This window comes from Argentina silus (genome assembly GCF_951799395.1).
Source record: "Argentina silus genome assembly, chromosome: 16".
NCBI classification, from domain to species: Eukaryota; Metazoa; Chordata; class Actinopteri; order Argentiniformes; family Argentinidae; genus Argentina; species Argentina silus.
In genome coordinates, this window is record NC_139670.1 from 12158460 (window position 1) to 12177102 (window position 18643).

Sequence of the window (18643 nt, forward strand, 5' to 3'; positions counted from 1 at the left end):
TATCTGTGGTTATATAATTATATAAAATATATTATTTTCTATATTTCTTTAACCTTATATTATAGGTTATAGCTGATTTTCAACTTTAGTAAGAGTTGCCTAGGAATTTAATTTTGAATACCCTAACCACTGTTAGGCTACAAGTTACAATGCTGTTACAGTCTATAGTGGTGTACTCCTTATAAGGTACAAATTGGGGGGCAAATGATATCCTTCGATGTTTTACATCATTCCAGTGTTCTGGTACCGCCTTCCCTCTCCGAAAAACCTCTCCCTCTCCTCTCATGAACGTGTTTTTATTGAATCGCCGTCGTGAACGCGCTTTTGAAGACTCGTGCGCTCCGTGCTGTCAAACCAGTGTCGGAATTTGGAATCTTACGATTTACCTGGCGATCGGCATATTCTAGGTGTATGTCAATAGCCTGCTATCGCCTATATCAGAAACATAATTGTACTGCGTCGTCAGACTATTCCTTTGGAAGAAAATCCGCCATGAATCCGTTATGTGGAAGATGCAATAAGACCGTTTACCCCACGGAAAAAGTGAATTGTCTAGACAAGGTAAGGATTTGTTTAGGCTACGCCAATGCATCGAACATTTGTATATTTAGAGAGCTGATATTTGCACATTTTCAGGCACTTTGTTGATCACGGGTTAAAGTGAAAACTAGGAATTGTATAGATGGAACATCAGTTTGTTTTGACTGTTACAGTAGGCCTTTGGGCACATTTACAGTTGTATCATCAAATGGTCAAATTAGTCCAGTAATAGCATTATTAGCATTTACTTCTGTAAAACATATATTGAGGTAGGCCTACCTCTGTGTATGTAAATTGGAAAGGGGAGCATAGGCCTGTGCCCTCTAACCCTTCACATTTAAGGTGCAAGCACACACACACACACACACACACACACACACACACACACACACACAAATTAATTTCTATGGCCTACATGTAATTCACACTAAGAATCTATACCCTTGTAGTGTGCATTCCTTTTTTCATAATTGTAATACTTGTGTTGCAAATGCTATCTATTTTCAAACACTTGAGGTTTGTGGCCTGTGCTTCGTCTGACGGATGTGGCTGTGGTTATTCTCTCTCTCTCTCTCTCTCTCTCTCTATATATATATATATATATATATATATATATATACACACACACACACACACACACACACACACACACACACACACACACACACACTCACCAAGGAATTTATTAGGAACACACCTGTACACCTTCTCATGGTGGAGGTGATGTAATGGTGTGGGGAATGTTTTCTTGGCACACTTTGGCTCGTTTAATACCAATCAATCATCGCTTGAATGCCACAGCCTCAGTGTTCTTCAGTGGCCTTCCCAGTCATTGGATCTGAATCCAATAGAACACCTTTGGGATGTGGTAGAACGGGAGATTCACATCTTGAAAGTGCACCTGAAAAATCTGCAGGAATTGCGTGATGCAATCATGTCATCATGGACCAGAATCTCAAAGGAATGTTTCCAACATCTTGTGGAATCAATGCCACGAAGAATTGAGGCTGTTTTGAGAGCAAAGGGAGGACCTACCCAGTATTAGTATAGTGTTCCTAATAAAGTGTTTGGTGAGTGTATATGTGCTTTATCTGTGTAGTATGTGTTTGTCAACAAGACTGATCGATATTGAATACATAGAGTCAGAAAACCTAAATAGATAGGTATTTGTGCTGTTACAATCTATCCATATGCCATTATCAGATTTTTGTCTGAAAAAAATTCCCATGTCACTGTATTCTGATACCACTCAGTAGGGTATGATTGGAGTCATGAAACATGAGACAGCAATGCAGCTGTGCTTTAAAGTTCTGTGAATGGAATTTTCCCATGCTGTCATTGCAGATTACACTTAAGTAGCCATTTTAGTTGGATTAGTGCTTTCCCATTGCCCAAATTCAAACAGTCATGGTTTTTTGTCACAGTCAAGGTCTGGTTGAGTAGGGCTTCTTGAGTGAATGGGACTCTTGGGGGCCCAGTGGAAATGGCAAGTGTTGTGTGGCCCAGTGGAAATGGCAAGTGTTGTGTGGTAGCCTACCCATACACAGTGTTGTGTGGTAGCCTACCCATACACAGTGTTGTGTGGTAGCCTACCCATACACAGTGTTGTGTGGTAGCCTACCCATACACAGTGTTGTGTGGTAGCCTACCCATACACAGTGTTGTGTGGTAGCCTACCCATACACAGTGTTGTGTGGTAGCCTACCCATACACAGTGTTGTGTGGTAGCCTACCCATACACAGTGTTGTGTGGTAGCCTACCCATACACAGTGTTTCAAGGGACACAGTTTGAGACATGTTATCTATCTACTACAACTGTTTCATCATTTTATGTACTTTGCTGTATGTTTTTTTTTCTCTCTCTCTCTCTCTCTCTCTCTCACACACACACACACACACACACACAGTACTGGCACAAGGGATGTTTCAGCTGTGAGGTGTGCAAAATGACCCTGAACATGAAGAACTACCAGGGCTTTGACAAGAAACCATACTGCAGTATGTGAGTATTGTAACAGCATGGTTATCATTATCATTGGTTGTATCTGGCTGTGCTCTGAATGACACCTGAATATGGCATCCATTTATACTGCATTACAGCATTCATGCTGGTAGACAGACTGACAGACAGACAGACAGACAGACAGACAGACAGACAGACTGACTGACTGACGGACTGACGGACTGACGGACTGACGGACTGACGGACTGACTGACTGACTGACTGACTGACTGACTGACTGACTGATAGTGAGCGATTGTTGTAGTTCAGGTGCAGTCAGACAGATGGACAGTGGGGTTATTATTGTGTTGTTAGAGAGGTAATGGAAAGGAGAACTGTGGCCAGGCAGACAGAGTCCTGTTTCCTCAAGAGAAGAGAGACAGAGACAAAGAGTGAATCTGTAAGTTTCCTCCCATGCGTTTCCTACTCTCATGGTAGTAGACCACACTAACAGACACACACACACACACACACACACACACACACACACACACACACACACACAGTCATTAGAATTTTCCATCACACTGTCCACTAGTAAAATATCTGTCCCTTGAGGCACAAACATCAACATAGACAAGTGGGGAAGAGATGATTTGGTGTCCTGTTAAAAAGCTAAAGAGGAATCATTTACACACACTCTGTACACAAATTTGCATTTGCACTGATGCTAAACTGTAAGCTTGTTGAGACCAGGTTTTCCAAGCTACCCTTCCTTTTTAAAGCCTGGGGAAATCCTTTGCAGAAAGTAGCTACAGAGGCATGGAAACCCATTTGAAATGAGTGACACCTCGACATCTAACCAATCAAATACCTTGCTTGGGCGTATGTGTGTGTGTGTGTGTGTGGGGGGGGGGGGGGGGGCTGCAATCACAAGTCAATTGAAGTTAAATGAATTATTTGAAAACCCCTCATGCAAAACAATGAGTTATTTTGAACTCATAACTGAATGAATTCATTTAATGCAATCACTAAATACAACATTTTATTGACCACTCCCCAGTCCATATTATGGTGTATTTCTGTTTGTGCGTGCGTCCATGTTTGTGTGTGTATGTGCATTAATCTCCTCCATTTATCTGTGTGTTGCAGGCACTACCCAAAGGCATCCTTCACCGTAGTGACTGACACCCCAGAGAACTTGCGCCTAAAACAGCAGAGCAATATGAATAGCCAGGTGAGATCACTCACACACTCTCTCTCTCTTTCTGCGTATATCTCTGTTACTCAGAGAAAGAGATTAGGATATTGGACACCACTCTCTCCATCCCACTGTCATGACAATTGGATTTCTTAGACAATTTAGTGATCCTTTTTACCCTCCTTTGTAAATAACACTTACCTCACTCACATGCCCCAGCTTACACACTGATATTACACACACACACACACACACACACACAAATTAATAATAATGACAAATTAATTATATAAATTCACTCAACATGATTTGCCCAATTGTAATTGACCCAACATGCGCACACGCACACACTCACACACACACACGCACACTCACACACACACACTCCTTTTCTTTTTCCATCTTTCTGCCTTTCAATTGTGGCCAGTTGGCAAAATTGCCTATTGCCATATTATTTAGTGATGAGATATAATCCAATGGGGAGTTCCTAATACTGTAGCTAACAATTGTGTGGCATGCAATACATTTTCACTTTTTTTACTCAAACTCTGGTTGAATTATCACTGTTTCTCAAAACACGGTTAAAGACAAAGGTACAATAAACAACCATGCTGTAGAGTAGAGTTGTTAGGTATTTTTTTTCACAGTTCAGAAACTATGCACACAACTCTGTATGTGAGGGGTTGAGGCTTTAACTAAATGAATGTACATTATGTATGCGTAATGTTAAGTCATACCAATGCTTAATAACTCTGTATATATAACTGTATATATACAGTAGCTCTTAGAGTCTTTCCTCTCCTCCTCACTCACTCTCATGCAAACCACCCTTGTTCATCGTTCATAACCATAAAAGTCAATGCACCCCAGCTCCCTCTGATACAGCAGCATAGTCCTCATAGCAACCACATGACTCATAACTGTATGTGTATGTCTGTGTGTGTGTGTGTGTGTGTGTGTGTGTGTGTGTGTGTGTGTGTGTAATGTGGGTGGGTGGGTGTGTGTGTGTGTGTCCGTGTGTGCCTGCGTGTGTGTGTGAGACAGGCACTGTACAAAGAGGAGTTTGAGAAGAACAAAGGCAAGGGCTTCAGCGTGGTTGCCGACACACCAGAGATGCAAAGAGTGAAGAAAACACAAGACCAGATCAGCAACGTAAGTCTAGTCATTCTCCATCTAATGACTAGAAACCAAACCTAATGAATAGAAACCATTCTCCAATCTAATGACTGTACCAAACACAGGACCAAATGAACATCAGAAGTCTAGTAATGCTGTATCTAAACAGACAATTGAACCAAATCAATGTCCCTCCCTTTAACCCAGTCTTCTTCAGTTCATCAGGGTGTGCAGGCTTTTGTTCCAGCCGAGCAGAATCTCAGGGCCTTACATGGGTGTGTTAGAACTGGTCTGGAACAAAAGATTGGACAAAGAAAAAGCTGGAACAAAAGATTGGAGTCTCTACGGCCTATCTGCTCAATCTCTCCCTATATCAGCTAAGTGCAGAAGAATGCTCAACAGTAAAGGAGATTCCCTAGGGGGTTGCCAGAGTTAGGCATGGGCCCAGCAGTGAATCGCTCCTCATTCCAAGTGCTACTCCCTTGAGAGCGGATGGAGAGAATTTGGGGGTGGGTGGTTAGTAAACAAAACGGCAGATACTCACTCTCTTCATAGCTGAGCGAGTATGACCATATAGGGTGACTAGCTAACTCCTCCTTGGGCCCGGAGAAATGTCAAAAATCAACATCAGAAGTCTAGTAATGCTGTATCTAAACAGACAGTCGAACCAAATCAATGTCCCTCCCTTTAACCCAGTTTTCTTCAGTTCGTCAGGGTGTGCAGGCTTTTGTTCCAGCCCAGCAGAATCTCAGGGACTTACATGGGTGTGTTAGAACTAGGCTGGAACAAAAGATTGGACAAGGATTGAAGGACAAGGTTGAAGAACCCTGCTCGAAACCCCTTTATATAACACCTATCACTTTTCACAGCTGCCGTCTTTGCCAACCACATCATCACAATATTTGCTCCACATTATTCGGACTGGTTTCATGATGTCTGCACAAATGACTCTCTGCAGCCTATTTGCTCAATCTTTTTCTATATCAGCTAAGTGCATAAGAATGCTAAACAGTAAAGGAGATTCCCTAGGGGGTTGCCAGAGTTGAATCGCTCCTCATTCCAAGTGTTACTCCCTTGAGAGCGGATGGAGAGAATTTGGGGGTGGGTGGTTAGTAAACAAATGGCAGACACTCACTCTCTTCATAGCTGAGCGAGTTTGACCATATAGGGTGACTAGCTAACTCCTCCTTGGGCCCGGAAAAATGCCTGAAATGTAGTGTCTGATCATGCCACACTGACATACTCTACTCACTCCCATGGGTTATGTATGTGTATGTTTCTCCTTTCATGCCTGCCTTGTTCTTTGTGCTCTCTTGCTATTAGTATACTTTGTTCTTTCTACCTCTGCCTCCGTGTCTTTACTCCCTCATGGTCCTTCTCTCCCTTCCTCTTTCTTTACACTTCTCTGTTCGCCTCTCTCAAGTTCTCCTTTGCGCTCAGTGCCGTTTTTCCAAACTGTGTTCTCCTTTTCGTTTTCTCATTTTCTGATTCTCTTTTCTGTCTCTCTGTCACTCCTTCTTAGTCTCTTTTCAATCCGTCTTCTCCTCACTTTCTCAGCCGAAGCTCTCCCTCCCATGTTGTTTAGCTAAGGTCCTCTGAGGACAAGAGGTTCCAGCACTTCCCTCTTCAGTCTCCTCAGTCTTCAAATGTGCATGGCAGCGTTTCAATAATCTGACACCTTGTGTCCTCTTATCTCCTTCTCTTAAGGGCCACTGATCTGTAAGGATTATTTGCACTAGACTTGGAACTGACTACTAGGCACACTTTCACCATGCTAGGCTAGTGTCCTTTAAGACCAGCAGTCCAGTGGGAAAGGGGAAAGGAAAGGATGCAATGTACACATTTTTTGACAGTCCAGGCTCCTTGATATGCAATATATTTAGAAGGCTAGCTCTTTCCATACTTTTGGGGAAAAGTTCCCGCAGGTTGTTGACTCAATAAGATATATTTGTGTGTATTCAGTGTAAAATGATTGTGGGCTGTGTGGTTGAAATGTTATTTCCTTAACCATGAAGTGGAATTTCCTGTCTAAAAAGTGTGCGTGCGTGCGTGCCTGTCTGTCTGTCTGTCTGTCTGTCTGTCTGTCTGTCTGTCTGTCTGTCTGTCTGTCTGTCTGCCTGTCTGTCTGTCTGTCTGTCTGTCTGCAGATAAAGTACCATGAGGAGTTTGAGAAGAGCAGAATTCGTAGTGATGCGCCTCCCCCTGAGAATGCCAGTCAAGGTTAAACACATCCACCAACACACATATCATCATAACAAAACATTCACACACGTATTACACTGATGTTGAATTATAGCCTAATTGTGGACCAGTAAGGTATCAATCTAATTGAAACAATGTAGGTTTTAGTGTCCCCCTATAGTGAATAAGTAGGAGTGAGTGGTGTTTGATCCTGTGTTCTGTGTTTGTTTCTAGACTACCAGCAGCAACCAGCCAACCCTCAGAGCGTTGGCTACCAGGCTGAGCAAGTACTTTCTGCTGTTGCTGCACCGCCACCTAGTGGAGGGGTAAGGAATAATACTGTAAAAGATATTGTACGTGTGTGTCTTCCTCTGTATGTTCTAAACAGTAATGGTGTTTTTATAAGAGTCTTTTGAGTTTTGTGAGTCCTTAATTTCTTCTGTGTGTGTGTGTGTGTGTGTGTGTGTGTGTGTGTGTGTGTGTGTGTGTGTGTGTGTGTGTGTGTATGTGTGTGCGTGTGTGTCTCCAGAAGCGATACCGGGCCGTGTACAGCTACACGGCTGCAGACGCGGATGAGGTGTCTATCCAGGAGGGCGACCTGATTGCAGACGTACAACAAATAGATGAGGGATGGATGTATGGCCGCATAGAACGGACAGGCCAACAGGGCATGCTCCCTGCCAACTACGTTCAACCCCTCTGAACCCTAGAAAACAGCAGAGAATAAAAAATGTTGAAGCCCAAAGAGGCGGGATAGAAAGATAGAAAGAAGGGAAATCCCAACCCCAGTGCCATTTTGACCAAGTCTAGAAATAACCCCTGGACCCTCCCCTTTTGGTGTTTTGAGATCTGAAAGAATTCGATAAATATCAGCAAATCATTTTGTGGAACTTCCCCTGTATCCCTTAGCCCTGTCTGATTTCTACTGACAAACACCAATGTGTAAGGAGCTAGGTGGGTTGATTCCGGTCCTTTACCAATTTTTTTACCACCATCACCAATTTCCAAGTCATTTCACATAGCTATCTGTTACAAAGCTTCTCACTGCCTATCTAAACCTATAGTCTGCTACAGACCAATACATACAGTACTAACATGGCAGATGCCACTTTGGCTATGCCACAATTGTTTTAAATGTCTTCCTTGCCTTACATCAATTTGGCTGTATAGAAGGAATGAAATGTGAGGCAGCTGCCATACTTGCCTGACAATCCGTCAAAACTAGAGTATTCTATTCAGAGAGGTTTCACAAAGTTGCCAACAGTTCAGTATTTCTTTCTGGTGAAATACTGTAAATGTCAGTATTCCAGGGACTTCCTGCGATTCAATTATAGAGGACAGCCATTAGTTGCCATACGTATCTGTCAGTATTAACATGTTAGTGGTTATCATAGTTACCTTGTTATCAACACACCTGTTTTTTGGCTTGACAGAAACAGTGTCTCCACTTAGTATTCAATCAATGATGTCTTAAAGATTGAAAATACCAAAGAACATTATGTAGCTAAGAAATAGTCAATTGGTGTTGCAGCTTGTCAAAAATCATTCTCTGAAAATAATTAATTCATTGTATTCATTGAGGTCTGAAAAGAGTATTTTTTTTAGTATTTTGAACAGATGATCTATATGATTTATTATGTGTTTTAGATTTTGTTATGAGCCATTCCAATCCATTATCTGGAGTAAAACGCTGAATCTTTCAGAACTTGTGTCTCAGTACCATCATTGTTCTCACATACCATGGGGTAGAAATGGGGTTAATAAGAGAAACTCTTTTTGCCTGTATGTCTCTACTTTGGCGAACTTGTCAGTTTTATTGAATACAGAAATAGGAGGCTTTGCTACAACTGAACAAAGCAAACCAAAGATATTTTTTCAAAGTTAACATTTTAATCAAACGTCAATAAAAATTGCACATCATACTAAAGTTCTGTCTCAACACTGTGAACATATGAACTATTATAAAAGGTAAATGATTTTTATCAAAAACTGTTTTGACAAATAAACACATATAAATCACTTAAATATACTATTTACAATGTTCTGAATACCTGAGGCTATCTCTCTCATTCCAACTTGCTAACATTGTTGAAAGGTCATTCAGAAAATAAACGTTTAAAATCCTCACCAAGCAGCCTTTTTTTGCTAACTTTAACAAAGAAAAACTCTCAACTTTGTCAAATAAAAAACAATTAAGAACACAATTAACGCAAATTATTACAAAATTATTACTACATCTGTAGTCAGTCTAAAACCAGGTCCAGCTGTTTCTTCCTGGTGTTTGGGCCTGTCTTGAAGAAGGACACTCTCTTCTTTACTGTGTCCTGGAGTTTTGGTGGAAGCCATGTTAGGTGCTCTTGCAGTAGGTCTGCGTTCCGTCCAATGCTATCGTCACATAATCTAAAAATAAGACATATGGATACAGGTTTGTAATTTACTAAAAGAAAATAAAGATGCTCCAAATGACAATGTGTATGACAGAAAAATAGAATGGCAATGCAACCCCATGTAAATGTTCAATTTATGATTTAGAAAAGAATACCACTATATTCCACAAGGTAAAAACACACCTATGTTGAGTACGGTTCACACCTGTGTTGTATTTCACATAAGCATGTGTATACATGGTTTGTTTTTGTAAAGCTCCTTATTCCAACAACACGTCACAGAGGTAAAGCACAGTCAAATCCCACAACACCAACACACTGGTGCAAGTGGGATCAAAGCAGGAGTATAAATAGCCCCAAAGTGTTCCAATGGTCACTGTAGATTTTGCTAAACCACTTAATCATGTGTGAATGCACGTTGGATGGACAGCACGTACACTCTCACACATGCAGCCATACACATGCTAACACAGCCTTACACATGCTAACACAGCCATACACATGCTAACACAGCCTTACACATGCTAACACAGCCATACACATGCTAACACAGCCTTACACATGCCAACACAGCCTTACACATGCCAACACAGCCATACACGTGCTAACACAGCCTTACACATGCAGCCATACACATGCTAACAGCCTTACACATTCTAACACAGCCTTACACATGCAGTTTATGGTTACAGATGAACAACAGCCAGAGGAATAATTGTTGCTTGTTATGTAGCATGTTTCTGAAAGCATATCCTTTCTTTGCTAAATTGTCACTATTTGAAATGGCTAGATTGAAACTGTTAAAGGGATAGTTCACCCAAATTACAAAAAACATATCGTGTTCCCTTATCCCTGAAAGGATTATAAGGAGAAGGACAGACTTCAGTAGACACTTTGGTTCCGTTTATCTAGCCGGTCACCAATCTCAATCTCCCCCAAATTAGTATCTTTTGAATTTCATGCCCAACTCAGGAGATATAGAGCTCTTCTTAGTTACTTACTTATTTGACCATTACATTTAAAGTAGATCGACTGCTCTCAAACTAAGAAAACAAATGTGATTTTGTCATTTGTACCTACTAGCCACTAATTTGTACCTACTAGCCCTTTAACTATTAACTAACTTTAGCTATGTCAGAATGGTTAAATTGGCCAATTCGCTGTGTCTGGGAAATAGGTGAATAAGCAAGCAGATCTCAATATCTCTATCCACTAAAAGGGAGTTTTCACACCTCAAAAACAAATGAATGGGAAAGATTGGCATCTGTGATTGGAAACAGTGACCAAGATTTTGGGGAAACTATCCCTTGAGGTATCTGGTTATGTCAATTCTCCATTGCAGGTCTTACCTGCGGAGGGAGTAGGGCTGGGTCTGGAACACTAGAACATCTCTGCAGTGGTTCTGGGATGGAGACCTCATAACAGTGACCTGAGGGCAGAGGTTGAGCAAAGTTAATAAATATCCACATTGACGGTACGCATGTGTACTCATTTGGTTCTCAGTTACATTTAAATTCCCTCGTCTCACCCCTCAATTTGAAAACAATTTGTCTGTTGGCTGGAATTATGGAATGGATGCAGATTTAAAACATGTACTGTACTGTTTATGAGTAAGAGCTAAATCACCTTCACAAATCCTCATACAGCCAGACTGGACTTCTGTCACTTTTTTCTTTCAGTCCATGACTTGAAAGACCCTGGTTTCAAATTACCTCTAAACCCAAACTTTGCATTCTCTACCAAGTTCCAAGGTGCCCATTCATATGTCAAATCCGTATGTTCAAAGCCCATCTCACACCCAAACTAAATCAGTCTCATTTGAACCGCCTTAATTCTGCTTGAGCTTTTTTACATAACATAACCTTAACAAGAGTCCCTGAACCAGTTACTCCATGGCTTGTTTACCCTATGGTACTCAATCAGTATATTCCTGCATACTCCAGCACAGAATAGGGCGCATCATGGTTTAGGGGCATGCGCGTTTGAACAGGTAGTCAAGCAAGTCTATCATAGCAAACTAGCTACAGTATTTACAGCATGTTGTGTTTGTACTGTGGCTGGATAGCTCTAAAGTTGTGGAGAAAACTCTATCCAAAACACGTACCATTGAAGTGTAAAGAGACAACATTACAAATGCAATGTAAGATCTAAGAAAGGCAGCTCCGGTGAGACACATGCTGTGTTAAGAACAGCCATCAAGATTTAAACTTTTTTTTCCTAATATATGAACAGAATAATGAGAAAATATAGAGAATGTTCCTCCAGTGGACTCACACGTACAGAGTCCATCAGCAAGGCATAGTCCCGGCTTCCCCCAAACACAATCACGTCACTGTCTTTGCCCAGACACGCTGAATGCCACAACCTGTGGAGATTTACAATGTTTGTCAGAGTGTTCCTTTAAAAGAAAGGGAGGGTTTACCATAAATTATGTTTTGAGACATGTATATGAAGGTTCACTCCAGATGTATTTATTTTAACCATGTTATGTTATTCATCATTAATTGATGGCAACAGCAGATTGATACCAATGTTTAGGTATTTGAATTTCATGGTGACACAAGAAAGATGGTGGCAAAACTTTATGAATATTGAATCAAAAGCCCAATCAGACCAAACATGCAAATTCAAAGACCCTGCTCTCACTAAGGAACCTCAAGGCCCATCTCCCTATTGCTCCAGGCTGGGTCTTTCCTACAGTACCTGGGGTTGTCGTGGTGTGAGTGGTCCCGCTCTTTCCATTCCTTGGTCCTGGTGTCAAACTCCCACCCATCACCTAGAAAGAATTGTTTTAATGGTAAAAGAAGCAAAAGAGCCTTCCTAACCTGTGGATCTAACCAGAGGTGACATGCCTATAGAAACTGAAGAGGAGACAACATATCTGCTTGATGCCATCCATATAATATGTTCACTTGTAAGACAAAAAAACCTAGACCCTATTTATGGCCAAAAGTGCCACATGAAAATGACATATCGAATGCTTGATGCATATCGAATAGAAGCAGCGTTCTTGTATTATTAACAGGCCTCTGTTCAAATAGTATTTCAAATAATTTCAAATACTTAGTTGATGAAGTTTGCCTGGTACAATGGAACTGAAAGAAAATAAAGTACAGTAACAGCTTCTGTGTTTAAGGAATCTTTTACTTGTGTATCAGGCAAGGCATAGTCCCGACCACGGTCTGAACCAAGAACTTGTTCGTTTTCCATCAGCTCTTGTAGTGTTTTACCGTTCTATCACAGTCTGAAGCAGTATACAACGCATTTACATCTTCATGTCATACCAACCTGTATGTTAATTGGTTTGATAGTTCTTGTCACACTTAACTTGATCACTCACCATCAGTGGGTGTGGTGAAAACCAGTTCCAAATGGTTCCCAGCAGTCTAAATCTTACAGAACCAATGGAAAAGCCTAGTCCCCAAAGTGCAAACCCACCCATCTGGCACTCCAGCCAGGCTCAAGCTAATGCTTATCGCCCCAGGTCTGGTTGCCAGCCTTAATAAGCGGTTTTATACTTACTCAGTGGATCTCCAGTTAAGCTCAGTCCACCAAACAAGAAGAGGGTGTGGTCAGACACAGAAGTAAGGGTGTGCATTAAACGGCCCACAGGTATGGATGACGATGGGTGAGTGCTGGAGGAATGGAGAGTTATCAACACACACACACACACACACACACACACACACACACACACACACACACACACACACACACACATTAACCAAGATCCAGAAACAGAATGCTGCTATATAAAAGCCTACCTGATACTACCAACCCTGGTGCAGTCTCTTTTAACCATGCAAGACACATCAAATAGGGGAAGGGAATTTATATTCACAATCAAGTTTGGGCTGTGGGTTACAATCAAAATCATTGTCATTGTAGTGAGAGGAAGCAAGCTTACATTTGTGTCCACGTCCAGGTGTCCAGATCCAGGCAGTGTATGTCCAAGTCTGTGGTCTCCTACCAGAATAAGACTTTGACATCAGCTAATCATCTCAACATAGCCGCTACAATTATCTGCAGGGGTTCTCTTCTCTCAGATACTCAAAGGGATATTTCACCCAAATTACGTATGAGTTTGTTTATTTATTTACTTTGAGAGCAGTATATGGACAAAGACAGACTACAATCTATGCTTTAGTTCTATTTACCTTACCAATGACACCAACCGCTAACTTTAGCCATAATCTAACTGTGGATTGCAGTTTGTCCTTGTCTATAGACTGCTTTCAATGTAAGGAAGCAGTTCCATTCAAATCAAAACAATACAATTCAAATCATTGGTTTTGTGATCCATTTGATCTTTGTGGAGGTGTGAAAGAATGTCAGTGTACTGGAATTAATTTTTCTTTGATTTCTTTGATGAAGGAAAATACTTGTAATGTAATAATTTGGGTGAACTACCCCATTTATTTATAAATTATACTATAAAATGTCCATTAAAAAATAACTTTGTCTGCTCTCAACCCTTCTAGACAACACACATACACCACATTTGTGGAGAGCACAAGAGCCAATCACAGTGCAGCAGCACCATTGGAGCTAGTTTGAGGAATAATGTGGATGGCACCCTAAAATCAGACACTAGCAACCCTCCAGTTGCTAATTCAATCCCCACTTTTGTTTTGGATACTAGTCCACCTATCTGATTAAAGAGATAATCAATGTACCCTAAATTAGCATGTTTGAATTCTCATGTCTAAATTATCTTAAATTCTCTGAAAAGACCCAATAGCTTGATTTGAATTACCCTAAGAAGATTTAGACATTTCAACCATGCTTATTAAGGATACCTTGACTATTGTTTTTTGGTTAGAAATGCTATCAGTTAGCGACAGATAAACAGAACCAAAGTGTGGAGTCTGTCCTAGAACAGAGACTCCTTTCAGGGTAAGGAACCAAATATGTGATTTTGTAATTCGGGTAAACTATCCATTTAACTGCGAGAGTAGGAATTAAATGGTAGTGGACTCACCAGACCGCCACAGATATAACCTTTTCCCCCCAGGATATCACTGGCATGAGAGGCACGAGGGGCAGGAGCAAGACCCTACAGAGAGGTGCAGAGAGAAACATGTGTTATCAACAGTGGACAGGTGACCACACATTTTTAGTTCATATACATAACATACGTACTTAACATCAACATGACCAAGAACCATGGACTGGTGACTTCAATCTGTATGGATTTTGGCTAGCACGCACACTTACATGAGTTTCTGGTTCACTCCATGTAGCAGTGTGAGTGTCGAAGACGTTGACTTCATTGTTCCAACCCCAGAACGTAAGTAATGCAGTCCCAATAATTCCCTGAGGATTGACAAACGGTATATTTCACACATTTAAGACAACTTGAGTACAAAACATGACAAATGATGCAAAAGCATAGTTGTGGTTTGTATTGATTTATTTACCCAAGATGTCTCGTCAACGGTGAAGCTCCTTGAGTTGTTGACCTCCTGTATGGTCTTAGATCCATACCCGCCAAAGTAGATAAGTCTGCAAACCATAAATCATTCATCACAGTTTAATTAGTGGATCAAAGAATATATAATTATACAAGTTATAAAAGAGTCTTTGTTGTCCTCCACTGGGGGGTGGTAAGGGTTGGTGGCCTGGGGGGGGGGGGGGGGGGTTTAGGGAGAAAATTATGGGTTTTTTTATGGGTTTTCAGGGACAAGTGGACTTGAGAGTCTGGTGGGAGGGAAACTGGACTCATGGACTGGGACTACAACAACTATTTTAGCATAATGTCACAGTTCATCATTTATTTACATGTATTGTTTATTTACTTAAAGTTATGCACGATGATAATACATAGTCATGACAATTGCCAGTCCTTTAGTCATGGTGTTTTTCCTCTCATTGAGGTGTAAATAATTCTACATTACCATACACAATGGTCAATTCATTCAAAGTGAATTTGAATAGACTATCTCTGCTAAGGTGTGAGTGGCTGGCTAATGGCTCCAGTAGACCTTTTATTAACTTGATGTTGTGTGAGCCATAGTCCACAGACAGCAATGGGTGGGGAGAATAAAGATTCAAAAGACCCTTTTCCTATCTATTTAGACATTATCAGGCTTATCATTGCAGTTTTTTTTAAAACTGTGTGTGTACCTGTCTCTGTACACCCAACAGGAGTGTTTGTCTCTGGGTGAAGGCGCAGTTCCTTTGGTGTTTGTCATTGTCTTCCAAGTGTAGCACCCATCCATCAGATTAACACTGTACAGCTACAAACATCACACAACAGAAACATATCACTCTCTTCTAATAACACAATGTTCCATTACTGATTAGATAAATTAGGTTTATACACATACTGCACAATACAATTACTTTCTCTCAGTACTTGTATGTGATGTCTCTACTAGCAGGGATGTTTTTTTCAGACATAGATTAAAAGGTCTACTCCTGGATTAGAAAGCACTCTCCATTAAACATGGAAACCAGGTTTAATCTGGGTCTGATAAACTGCCCACGTCTGTACACCCAATAGAATATCCAAGCTCACTTTACACATCATTAGTATGCAATTCACATAGAGATAGTGCTTGTGTCTTTCTCTGTCTGTACTGTCTGTACTACCAATATCAGGTCACAGGCTGGGCTGCATGTCACAGATAGCTTTCATATCACTGCTATATGGCCATGAAAAGAAACACGTCAGGCAGTTTTTGGCCTTCTCAGTTGCTCTGAGCAACTCTGATCATACATTCTGATCTGGGATTAGTTGCTCTTTTTCCCTCTGAGGCCCAGGGCGTCTCACCTGGTTGGTGTGTCTGTTGGAGTCGCATCCCCCAAAGACGTAGAAAGAGCCATTGAGGTAGGAGCCACAGGCACCAGATAATGCTGGGGGGACGTCTCCCTCCAATCCCTTCTGCTCCCTGACAAACAAACCAAATAAAGGCTTGGTGTAAATATGTGGAGAGATTGTACTTAGTATAGTTACCAGTGTGGTGTCACTGTCAAAGAGAACAACTTTGAATGTTGAAGAATAAGCTTTCTATAGTAGCTAATCTTACCATATTCCACTCTCCAAGTCGTACATCCATATCTCACCACTGGGTAATACTGATTCTGTTCTGGAGACTGACTGCCAGGGAACATTCGAAAAGGAAGGTGACTATCCCTCTCATAAGAGAAGGAGAACTTGATGGAAACATTCATATAATATCAGAATTAAAGCAGCACACACACCAAAATACCAACATTTTTTGCACATCGAAAATGTATCTGAATTCGTAAACTTACCTGAAATCCCCCCCAAACATACAGAACGTTCCCCTCCAAGAATGCTGTGTGGTCGCTTCGCTCCAGCAAGTCCAACATCTCGATTCCTGCATCTACTGACGAAGACAGGTACCTCTACTGAGTGTGGCGTACTACTACCGGAGGCACTTGAGCATATTATATGGTTGTGTGTTTAGTTCAACAAGAACTGAGGAATGCTAACAGGAAATATGTGAACGTGTTTTTCAGGATAGAACAACTCGGAATTTGGAACAGTACGATCAGACAGAACCGCCTCTACCCAAGGCTTGTCAACTTGCGCTAGCCAATTGGCGAGGGGGTTTATTTTCTCTAGCGGTCAAACGAGTTTTCAGTTCCACAGCGAGTTATCTCACAACACCTGGAAAGGGGCGGTCATGCAACAGGAATGCTAATGGTTTAAATATGCGACTGGTATATGATGTGGATAGCTGCAACTGCAACCAAACATTCGGGTTGCACACAAATACATAGACGAAAGCAGAAAAACACACCGCTGCACTCTATCGCTGAATAAAAACCCGCTTCAAGATATCCTTCTTATTTGTTATTTGTTGCGGAAGGCTGAAATTAAGTAAAAAACAGTCACCAGAAGAGATGTTATGCGTTTTTCCCCTGTGGCGGTCGCATATTCCGGGTGCCAGCTAATGCAAGCGCATGCATTCCCCTTATCAAAAAGAGTCTTCGACATCTTCGACATATTTCTCCAGCCCCACTTCTGAACTGTTGCCAAATGTTTTGGCACCAATATGGTTTATCCCCAGTATGTAGTTTGAGTTCATGTGATCCCATGCTGTCTTAAAACATTTCCTGGAACTTGTGCTTGCTCTATCCTGATGTTAACAGCCATGTTACAGTATGTTTGTGTCTGAAGAATCTCACACATTCTTGGCACTGATATGGTTTGTCTTCAATATGAACGTGTTCATGTATCTGTAGAGTGAATTCTGTGGTGTAACATTTCCTGCATACAGAACACCTACAGTATATGGTTTCCTTTCCTGTGGGAACCCCTAATGAATCAATACCTATCAATGAATGGTATCAATATGACTATGGGAGCTTTACCTTTCCTTTGCCTGTGTGCTCTTGAATTTAATAGGCTTTTACTGTGACAGCATTCCTCCAACCTCAACACCAGTAACACACTTTTACTATTTTCACTCATAGCTGCAGAACAAGTCTGGATTTACTGCAGAGAGTGACTAGGAGTCACTGGTTAGTTGTGATACTCCGTAGTCCTCTCCATGAGATTCTGTTTTGATCTCAGAGCTAGTGAACCCAAATACAGAACACAGAGTCTGGACACAGGTATAAGGTATTTAATGAAGGAATTGGGGGGGGGAACAGGAAGGCAGGGTAGAATGGGCACGCAGGTAGGCAAGGTAGGATAGTGGGTAGTGCAGGCAGGGGTCGATACACGCGTAGGTAGTTCTAAGAAAGGCAGATAATCCGACAGGGAAATCCAGGCAGGGGTCGAGACACGGGCAGGCAGTTCTAGGGAAGGCAGATAATCCGACAGGGGTTAGGCAGAAGCACAGTCCAGAAAACACTTGTAGATCCGAAACCAGGAATCAACAGACTAGAAATGCTGGGCCGTATAGGTAGGAAGTACTATGACGAACTGGCAAAGAGTGGACGGAAAAGCAGGGTATAAAACACAGATGGGTGATGAGTAGACGAGCCACAGGTGTGTAGATCGGCAGGTGGAGATGACGACGTGAATGGGCCTGCAGGAGCCTGGAGCCACGCCCACACATGGAACACACAGACTGGGGAGAGGGAGGAGGACTGATATAGGCTAGGTGGAAGTGGAGGGCGTGGCAGTGTGCTTCAGGTCCACTCCTGCTCATAGTGCTGCTGCTCAGGGGAAACCTTCTATTCAGAGACAGAGCTGATCTGCTGGGGGCCTGGAGAGACTGAAATCAACAATATTGTAAAATAATCTATTCTAATAGCCATAATGGTAATCATGTCTTGGATTAAGCATCATGTTC

At 41.5% G+C, this 18643-nt stretch overlaps 2 protein-coding genes across 3 annotated transcripts; one reads left to right on the forward strand and one right to left on the reverse strand.

Moving 5' to 3' along the window:
• The first annotated feature begins 312 nt into the window (after positions 1 to 312).
• Positions 313 to 8686, forward strand: LOC310816956 (LIM and SH3 domain protein 1-like). The gene is made up of 7 exons (XM_083687331.1): positions 313 to 561; positions 2449 to 2543; positions 3636 to 3720; positions 4729 to 4836; positions 6948 to 7020; positions 7216 to 7307; positions 7511 to 8686. The coding sequence occupies exons 1-7, from the start codon at positions 412 to 414 to the stop codon at positions 7682 to 7684; spliced, it is 777 nt and encodes a 258-aa protein (XP_083543457.1). The 5' UTR covers positions 313 to 411; the 3' UTR covers positions 7685 to 8686.
• Positions 8687 to 8841: 155 nt separating this feature from the next.
• Positions 8842 to 16958, reverse strand: LOC310816955 (kelch domain-containing protein 1-like). Of its 2 annotated transcripts, none has more exons than XM_083687329.1 (13): positions 16629 to 16958; positions 16400 to 16470; positions 16144 to 16261; positions 15495 to 15607; positions 14789 to 14873; positions 14586 to 14684; positions 14350 to 14424; positions 13276 to 13334; positions 12891 to 13003; positions 12072 to 12144; positions 11643 to 11733; positions 10718 to 10797; positions 8842 to 9381 (listed from the first exon to the last, which is right to left on the reverse strand). In XM_083687329.1, the coding sequence occupies exons 1-13, from the start codon at positions 16704 to 16706 to the stop codon at positions 9225 to 9227; spliced, it is 1212 nt and encodes a 403-aa protein (XP_083543455.1). In that variant the 5' UTR covers positions 16707 to 16958; the 3' UTR covers positions 8842 to 9224. The 2 variants fall into 2 exon arrangements, with proteins under 2 accessions (XP_083543455.1, XP_083543456.1); XM_083687330.1 differs by having other exon boundaries at positions 11649 to 11733; positions 16629 to 16955.
• Between the last annotated feature and the right edge of the window lie 1685 nt (positions 16959 to 18643).

Coding starts and splice junctions, on each gene's coding strand:
- LOC310816956 (XM_083687331.1), top strand. CDS start 412: ATGTCAATAGCCTGCTATCGCCTATATCAGAAACATAATTGTACTGCG. Junction 3,721..4,728: donor AGAGCAATATGAATAGCCAG/GTGAGATCACTC, acceptor TGTGTGAGACAG/GCACTGTACAAAGAGGAGTT. Junction 4,837..6,947: donor CACAAGACCAGATCAGCAAC/GTAAGTCTAGTC, acceptor GTCTGTCTGCAG/ATAAAGTACCATGAGGAGTT.
- LOC310816955 (XM_083687329.1), bottom strand. CDS start 16,706: ATGTTGGACTTGCTGGAGCGAAGCGACCACACAGCATTCTTGGAGGGG. Junction 16,471..16,628: donor ATGTTTGGGGGGGATTTCAG/GTAAGTTTACGA, acceptor GTTCCCTGGCAG/TCAGTCTCCAGAACAGAATC. Junction 14,425..14,585: donor GGAGTGAACCAGAAACTCAT/GTAAGTGTGCGT, acceptor ACCTCTCTGTAG/GGTCTTGCTCCTGCCCCTCG.